At 37.8% G+C, this 10,000-nt stretch overlaps 1 protein-coding gene across 1 annotated transcript in view; it reads left to right on the forward strand.

The window, feature by feature from the left end:
- Positions 1 to 1,314: 1,314 nt before the first annotated feature.
- The window catches only part of rubcnl (rubicon like autophagy enhancer), a 20,644-nt gene continuing 11,958 nt past the window's right edge, over positions 1,315 to 10,000 (forward strand). The window contains exons 1-3 of the mRNA XM_034123628.1: positions 1,315 to 1,381; positions 7,611 to 7,773; positions 9,717 to 9,984. Coding sequence (XP_033979519.1) covers positions 1,379 to 1,381; positions 7,611 to 7,773; positions 9,717 to 9,984 — 434 coding nt within the window. The 5' untranslated portion in view covers positions 1,315 to 1,378. The remainder of the gene's footprint in view (positions 1,382 to 7,610; positions 7,774 to 9,716; positions 9,985 to 10,000) is intronic.

Here is a 10,000-nt window from a genome sequence, read left to right on the forward strand (position 1 = left end):
ATTAATAAATGAATTACGAACTATTCGTAAACCCTTTATAAGGGTAGTCTTATTGTAAAGTGGTACCAATATGAGTGTAAAAATGAAGACATAATTCCTCTTATTGTGTTTATTTATGCACCTTTACAAACCAATGTCAATTCCTTATGTTTATATATATATTTATATATTCCTGTATGTATATGTATGTATATTTTTGTGTTTTTATACAACCCTCCAAATCCTTTGCACATTTGTTCACAAGCTATCCACTTCCATCACATATTGTATTTTATATTATATATAATTTCTTATTTTTCTGTTCCAAAGTACTTTGCAGTAGTATACGTAGTGTTTTGGTGAATCCAGATTTCATTTAAATTATTTTCTATATCTTAACTTAAAGGGGACCTACCATGCAAAATGCACTTTTGAATTTCTTTTATACATAAACATGTGTCCCCGGTGCGTCGGGGAACTCACGCAGCGTCAGAAAATAAAACCCTTTCTCTTTTCCTCCGTACCCACATCTTTTAAAAACGGGGGTACAACGAGCGGATACAGATTTGCTGCCGATATGACGTAATATCGGATGGTGGACCCACAGAGAGTTGCTATCAGAAACAATGCCTGACGTGTTTTGGACGTAATCTCGTCGTTGTTTACATTAGCAAGCCTCGCTAACACTCAGAGCTAACCTGTACTGGAGAGCACATGTGTTTAAAAAGCAGGAACTCACCTTGTGATAAACCCGCAAGAGAAAAAGCATTTGAGCTCCATACTGTTTCAGAAATAATCCTTGATGTGGTTTAGAACAGGATCGCGTTTTATCACAGCTGAATTTAACTTAATCTCCGGTAGAATTCTGAGCAGGCATTAGCTTCAGCGTTTCTCTAACAGGGCTGCAAAAGAGGGATATGAGGGATTTCTAAAATGCATGATCTGTTTGTATTTGGAGCAAAACACATCATAGACATGTTTTTATATATTTTTAGACCCATAATATTTGCCTCAAAATAGCACGATAGGACACCTTTAAAGTAATGATAGTTTTATTTATTTTTTGGTTGTTTTTCTTACTTGTTATCTTCTTTATGTCTGCATCATGTACACAAAGGTACATATATCTAAACCTATGGTAATACAGCTGTTTCTTATTCTGATAAATGTGTACATACTGTAAGTAAACAGGCACGTACAGAATGTCTAAACTCTATTAAACACTGATCCTGAGTCACTTTGCAGCGCTGACTCTCATCAGAGTGTGTGTTCCTCTCAGAAACCACGGTTAAATAGAGGAAGTGAGATAACACGCCTCCTCCTTCACGCTCTTTCTTTCTCATTAACTGTCATTTCTCATCTCTCTCCTCTCTGACAGCTGCAGTCTGGACTTCACAGCATGGTGAGAAGATCAATTATTCTGTGCTTTTTAACTTGACTTTATTCTTCTTTACACTTTAGTCAGTGTTTCTAATGTGATGTGCTTTGCTCCTCATAAAGAAACATGCTTTATCGCTCACAATCAGAGTCAGCAGTCACACAGGAAGCGTTTCAATAATCTGCCTCTTAAAGGAAGGATTACACCCTAAAATGAACATATAAATATAACCAACATTTACTCTTTTTAAACCCTTTTTTGGGGGTAAATATCAGAAAACTCATTCTTTTAACTTCATTTCAGAAAATGAGAGTGTTTTATTTAAGTCCTGTTTTTATATTCCTGTATTCTGGCATGACTCTATTTGTGTTTACTCTGTTTGTGTAAACAACAACACAGTTCTCATTCAAACTAGCTGCACCTTTACCAGCTTTGAGAACACTTTCATGATCAATCATTATAAAACATATCATATATATTATTCTGAAATGGACCAATCTGCACAATGACTACTTTTACTGTCTCTACTTTAACTATATTTTGATGAGAATACTTTTCTACTTTCACTATATTTTGATGAGAATACTTTTATACTTTTACTAGAGTACAAGATCTGAGTACTTCTACTTTGACTCAAGTACAAGATCTGAGTACTTCTACTTTTACTAGAGTACAATATCTGAGTACTTCTACTTTGACTCAAGTACAAGATCTGAGTACTTCTACTTTTACTACAGTACAAGATCTGAGTACTTCTACTTTTACTCAAGTACAAGACCTGAGTACTTCTACTTTTACTAGAGTACAAGATCTGAGTACTTCTACTTTTACTCAAGTACAAGATCTGAGTACTTCTACTTTTACTAGAGTACAAGATCTGAGTACTTCTACTTTTACTCAAGTACAAGATCTGAGTACTTCTACTTTTACTCAAGAACAAGATCTGAGTACTTCTACTTTTACTCAAGTACAAGATCTGAGTACTTCTACTTTTACTAGAGTACAATATCTGAGTACTTCTACTTTGACTCAAGTACAAGATCTGAGTACTTCTACTTTTACTAGAGTACAAGATCTGAGTACTTCTACTTTTACTCAAGTACAAGATCTGAGTACTTCTACTTTTACTCAAGTACAAGATCTGAGTACTTCTACTTTTACTGTAACAGAGTATTCCTACACTCTGGTACTTCTACTTTTACTCAAGTACAAGATCTGAGTACTTCTACTTTTACTAGAGTACAATATCTGAGTACTTCTACTTTGACTCAAGTACAAGATCTGAGTACTTCTACTTTTACTCAAGTACAAGATCTGAGTACTTCTACTTTTACTAGAGTACAAGATCTGAGTACTTCTACTTTTACTCAAGTACAAGATCTGAGTACTTCTACTTTTACTGTAACAGAGTATTCCTACACTCTGGTACTTCTACTTTTACTCAAGTACAAGACCTGAGTACTTCTACTTGTACTCAAGTACAATATCTGAGTACTTCTACTTTTACTCAAGATCTGAGTACTTCTACTTTTACTGTAACAGAGTATTCCTACACTCTGGTACTTCTACTTTTACTCAAGTACAAGATCTGAGTACTTCTACTTTTACTTTGTGAGCAAGTGGCTTTCTCTGTGATTGTTTTTATTTAAAAGCACTAATTGTATGTATTTTCTATATGATTATATATTTCTTTACATATGTTATTCAAGACAAAAAGCCCTTCTCACACTTTTCTATTTTTATTTAGAGTTTCAGATATTAAAGCATTTTTTTATACAAGGATTAAAAAGTAACTATTATGTGGCGTTACTATTTGTTTTGTCACGTTACATGACGCCATGTTGTCTTACGCTACGGATTGTCAATGTACGTTACGATATGTCACATTAGAATCAGAAATCGTGCATTGGTCCCAAAGCACAGATATTTTTACATCACATGTTACTTGTTAGACGCTTTTATCCAAAGCGACTTACATACTCAATACTGTGGGCAATCCCCACAGGAGCACTTTGGGGTGAAGTGTCTCAGGGACACAACGACATGCTGACTGCAGTGGGGTTTGAACCTAAATCACAAAAAAACAACACTGTTTTCAGACGTTAAACTCTTCCATTTTTATTTTGAATTTTAAATATGACAGCGTTTATTTACCGTTACGTCTGCTTTTTCCTGATTTCTTAACGAGCAATTAAATATTTATATTTCATCTTTCCTTTATTTAATAACAAAGCTGAGACCTTTTCTTTGAGTCCAATACGACGTCATTTTAGGGACCATTTACTTTTCTTTTTTTTTAATCGGGAGGATATTAAGAGCTGGATCTCTAATGATTAATGAAAGGATTAATTAAGGATCAATGGGAGAACAATGACTCGTTAAAAAACAAAGCAAGGCGGTCAGAGGCTGATTAATTGCTGAGTCAGCGTTTCTGCTTTTATTGATAAGTGACTAAAAGTCTGAGCCACAGCTGACGCGTTTATCTCTTCATTGATTGGTCTCTGTTGTTGTTGTTGTACATTTATGATAATGCAATTAATGTAAAATAGTCACTCAGGGATGTTTATTTTTAAGTTATTTCAGTCAGACAACTCACGTGTTCTAAATATGTTTATTAGAAGCAGCATATAGTTTGAGTTTGGCGTCTATAGGCTCGGGCCTCATCACTCCACAGATTTACAAAGAACATTGAGTGATGATTAGATAACTATCCCCCGAGCCTACAGGTGGGAGCTGGGGTGGAAGCTGGGGTGGAAGCTGGGGTGGAAGCTGGGGTGGAAGCTGGGGTGGAAGCTGGGGTGAAGCTGGGGTGGAAGCTGGGGTGGAAGCTGGGGTGAAGCTGGGGTGGAAGCTGGGGTGGAAGCTGGGGTGGAAGCTGGGGTGGAAGCTGGGGTGGAAGCTGGGGTGGAAGCCGGGGTGGAAGCTGGGTGGAAGCTGGGGTGGAAGCTGGGGTGGTGGTGGGGCAGGCAAGTCGCAGCAACATGAAACACAGCAGCAGGAACATGAATGCAGCAATAGCAAGTGAACACAGCAGCAGCAGCAGCAGCATAGCGAGGCAGAGGCAGGAAGACCTGGCAGCTTCAATAGAGCGGCATGTTTAGGAGAATGTGTTTGGTTGGTTGTAAGAGGGACGAGGTGCGTCACGTGTTAATGTATGATTGGTGCTCGAGTTGACTGCCTGAACTAGCTTGCAGGCTTCGCCCCATTTAATGTATCGTGAATCGAACATTTAATACGTTGAAACTAAGTTCCTGAAACAAATGTTGTGACTAAAACAAATCTCAACAAATATTAAGAAATAAGACAAAGACAACGTTTGGCTGCATAAATAATGTATTTATTACCCCAAACGTCTTGTAATGTTCTGTATCTTGGGCCAAAGTAACTTAACTTTTAAAATATAATCAATGACACAAACTCTGTAACTAAATCAAACACTAATAAAGGTATTTTATGTGTTTTATTTACTTAAAGTGGACCTATCATGCTATATTTTAATAATATAGTGTAGGACCATACCTATATAAGGCATATTTATACTTTTTTTTTTTCAAAATACCAAACAGATCATGCATTTTAGCCATGCCTCATTTTCCTCAATTTGAAAAATGTTAGCTCTGTTTTAGCTCTGGGCAGATTCAGTGAGAACAGCACCATCTACAGGCCTGGCATATGTACTACAGCGTCTCCAGCGCTTTCGAACGGCAATGGCCGTGGCTGTCTCCTCCTGATTGGTGGAGTTGGCCCAATAGCCGTAGCGCCACCGTCCTGACGTCAGGACAGTGTTCAAATCTGGATCAGTTTTTATCAGATCCGTTGCAGCCCCTTTTTTAGAGATTTGGGTATGGAGGAAAATAGAGAGGGTTGTGTTTTCTGACACTTGGTGAGTTCCCTGGAACACCGGGGACACATATTCATGTATAAAAGACGTACACAAGTGCATTTTGCATGATAGGTCCCCTTTAAATCTCCTTCTTTCTGCATTAATGGGCCCCTCTCTTTATATTATTGGCCAAAAAAGATCATGAGAACTTTTTTAACATTTTAACATCTATTTTTATGTATTAGTCAATTTATTGAACATGTTAGAAACAAAACAGACAATAATAATAATTATAATGATATATATAAATAATAATAATAATAATAATAATAAAAAAAGAGAAGCAAAATAAAAATAAGCGTTCAAATAGCTTCCCTCATGTTAAAAAGGGGCGAGAAGAAGAAGCTTTAAAACGTTTCTGGTCCAATCCCCCTCTAGCATACATTGTTCATGAAAATAAAAGTTCAGGTCATCGTCATCAGCATCCGTGATATTTGATTCGTTGTTTGAAACAAATCCTTTCTTTGTACAAAACAAACAAAACTAAATCTAAATGTAGTGCAGCAACATTTCAGGAAATTAATCAATCCAGGTTTGGGTAACTGTCAGAGGTGGGAAGTATTGGAGTACAAATACTTTGTTACTGTACTTAAGTACATTGTTCTGGTATCTGACGACTTTTTACTTTTACTTCTTACATGTTGAACCCAAATACCTGTACTTTCTACTTCTTACATGTTGAACACAAATACCTGTACTTTCTACTTCTTACATGTTGAACACAAATACCTGTACTTTCTACTTCTTACATGTTGAACTCAAATACCTGTACTTTCTACTTCTTACATGTTGAACACAAATACCTGTACTTTCTACTTCTTACATGTTGAACACAAATACCTGTACTTTCTACTTCTTACATGTTGAACACAAATACCTGTACTTTCTACTTCTTACATGTTGAACACAAATACCTGTACTTTCTACTTCTTACATTTTGAACCCAAATACCTGTACTTTCTACTTCTTACATGTTGAACACAAATACCTGTACTTTCTACTTCTTACATGTTGAACACAAATACCTGTACTTTCTACTTCTTACATGTTGAACACAAATACCTGTACTTTCTACTTCTTACATGTTGAACACAAATACCTGTACTTTCTACTTCTTACATTTTGAACCCAAATACCTGTACTTTCTACTTCTTACATTTTGAACACAAATACCTGTACTTTCTACTTCTTACATGTTGAACACAAATACCTGTACTTTCTACTTCTTACATGTTGAACACAAATACCTGTACTTTCTACTTCTTACATGTTGAACACAAATACCTGTACTTTCTACTTCTTACATGTTGAACACAAATACCTGTACTTTCTACTTCTTACATGTTGAACACAAATACCTGTACTTTCTACTTCTTACATGTTGAACACAAATACCTGTACTTTCTACTTCTTACATGTTGAACACAAATACCTGTACTTTCTACTTCTTACATTTTGAACTCAAATACCTGTACTTTCTACTTCTTACATGTTGAACACAAATACCTGTACTTTCTACTTCTTACATTTTGAACACAAATACCTGTACTTTCTACTTCTTACATGTTGAACTCAAATACCTGTACTTTCTACTTCTTACATGTTGAACACAAATACCTGTACTTTCTACTTCTTACATGTTGAACACAAATACCTGTACTTTCTACTTCTTACATTTTGAACTCAAATACCTGTACTTTCTACTTCTTACATTTTGAACACAAATACCTGTACTTTCTACTTCTCACATGTTGAACACAAATACCTGTACTTTCTACTTCTTACATGTTGAACTCAAATACCTGTACTTTCTACTTCTCACATGTTGAACCCAAATACCTGTACTTTCTACTTCTTACATGTTGAACACAAATACCTGTACTTTCTACTTCTTACATGTTGAACACAAATACCTGTACTTTCTACTTCTCACATTTCCCAAACAGGCTGGTTCCTTTAGTTTGAATGTGTGTTTGGTGGCGTGATCATTATTATTTAGAGTCATTGCGTGCCTATTGATTTGAACACGATCCGTGTATCCATCATTTCCTGGTCTTCTCTAAAGAAGAGGGACCAATGAAAACGTTGTCATGTTGCCGTTGTTCAGCATGGAAACATTCATTAGCTAACAATGACATTATTGTTCTATTAATATAAAGGGAGGTCAGGTACTCTTTAAAACAGCTGCTAGTTATGGGTACTTTTTACTGAAGTACATTTCAAAGCCTCTTTACTTTGACTTGAGTAAAGAAGTTTAGTCAGTACTTCTACTTTCACCAGAGTATTTTTAAACACGAGTATCTGTACTTCTACTTGAGTAAAGGATGTGTTTTTTTAATCCTTAAACTGTTTCCTGTGTTCTCGTCACAGGAAGAGTTGCAGCAGGATGTTTCCACCAAAGTCATTGAGAAACAGTGCCTCTCCTCCTCCTGTGTGGGTATTTCTCCGTCTGAACACACACACAGGTACATCAGCTGGTGTGTGGATTCTGCAGAGACACACACACCTGAAGATACACCTGTGACACAAACAGGTAACACAACACACACTCTCACAACAGCTTTACAGAGAACAGGGGCAGCTTTAGGGTCCTGAGACAAAGAGAAGATTATCCGCCGAATATCAATATTAAGAAATCCTTTATTCGTCACACTGTGGGGAAATGTACCTCGTTACAACAAAGATATAGTGCAGGTTAAAAGACAACATTAAACGGATTGATGAACAGCCAGTAGTAGCATTGATAGATTGTTAAAAAATAATATATTTGCACATAATCAGTGTTGTTGCACAACAGTGATCTAATAATGTTGGTCATGGTTTTGCGGTTTGGTCAGCAAGTTACGTCACGTCAACTTTGTTAGAAATTAAAATCAATGTTGATGTGGCGTAATTTGAATGAAATACACTGTATTTAATTTAAATCTGTTTTATTCTGAAAACCGAAGATTCACAAGTGACTTCCGGTTTTCCGCTGGTGAATTTCGTCATTTCCGGTTAGCATTAGCATGTGGCGAAATGCTACGTTTTCAAACCGTGAATTGAAGGTGAAATAACGTGATGTTGTACACTAAACACCCTGGGTTTAACACTCATTTATTGACGCAGGAATGAGGTTTATTAGGGAATGTTTAGATGACCACAGACATCTGAGTAATGTAATTTAGCAGCAGAAACCGACAGGATTTGCATTGGACACGCCCCCGTCGACGCCGGCCAATAGGAGAAGACTACAGTTGTTACCCGGGAGAGACAAGAAGGATCTAGCTCTCTCTCTCCTGGCCCCAGCTGACCCAGCGCAGACCGGGACCAAACAGCTGGCAGGGGGGAACCACCAACGTGCACATTTCATTTGTTCATATCACCGCATCTTTTGTGTAATTAAATGCTGTTAACTTTTATAAGCTTGCCTTGACTCTTTTCAGTCTCTCCTGCTCTCGGGGTTCAAGAACCACTAACAACTTACGTTATGTTTTTCACAGATTTATGATTATTAGGTGACGTTACTATTTGTCAGGTTACATGACACCATGTTTACATATGCTGCGGCAGGGCTGCCCCTGGCCAACTTGTGGCCCCACGCAAAGTTATGTGATGAGGCCCTCTGTGTCGCAAGCGTCGAGGCGGGGGGGGGGGGGACTGGGAGCGCCGGAGCATTGCAGCGGCGAAACTGTGGTGCGCTTAATTGCACCGCATTTACGCGTAAACTGAAGTGCGCCGCATCAGATGAGGCCCCCTCCGCCAGGTACGGCACGATACGTAACGATAGAAGCTGAAATCTTTGATTGGTCCCAAAGCACAGATATTTCAATCGTACGTTACGTTACATTAGATCACGTCATGTTGCCTTACGCTTCAGTATGTCACGCTACGCCACGCTACACCACGCTACGTCACGCTACACCACGATACGTCACGATATGTAATGATACGCCACAATACGTCACGATACGTCACGATACATCACGATACGGCACGCTACGGCACGCTACGTCAAGTTAGAACCTGAAATATTGTATTTGACGCACAGCACTGATTTCTGATTCGTCTGGCTTCATAACATCCAGTTACGTTGCGTTAAGTTACGTTATGGTACTACATGGTTAGCATATCTACATAGTTAAGCTAAACAAGAGCGTTGTTTGGGTTAAAACAAGTATATTTTGAAACTACCTATGTAAGATAACTATTATCTACGTTAAGGAATAGATAATGGTTAATATGATATGTACTTAGCCTAAGTTAGGTATGTTTCAAAGCAACGTAGGTTAAGTACCCTGAGTTATTACTGGATAACGTAAGTACCTAGAGGCATTTGTTTAATGTATGCTACAGTGCTACCAGTTGAATAAAGACTTCATAGTAAAAAGACCCTCAAAGGACAGAGAACATGTTTGTTTTCCTGTTTATTACACTGTATTGGTTAAAATGTCTGAGTACTTCTTCCACCTCTGATGTCCGTTTCCTCTTTCTCAGGAGATTCTTCACACGTTCAGCGTCAGGAAACTGGTTCTGTATCAGTTCCACTTCTCCTTCTCTCCCCACCAGAAACAACCTCTAACCGTCGATGTTTACAGCCAGACGTAGACCCAACATCCCATAATACTCACGCTGATGGAGGTGAGGAAGAGAGGAAGTGTCTCCTGGATCCAGAAGAGAAACATTTCCCTCTTCGCAGGAGCAGACCCGTCCTCTCCAGACGATTCAGACCCGTCTCCTGGGATAAAACTTCCCCTCCACTCGGGTAACTAAAAAGCAAT

The sequence above is a fragment of the Trematomus bernacchii genome, unplaced genomic scaffold (assembly GCF_902827165.1).
Source record: "Trematomus bernacchii unplaced genomic scaffold, fTreBer1.1, whole genome shotgun sequence".
Taxonomy (NCBI): Eukaryota; Metazoa; Chordata; class Actinopteri; order Perciformes; family Nototheniidae; genus Trematomus; species Trematomus bernacchii.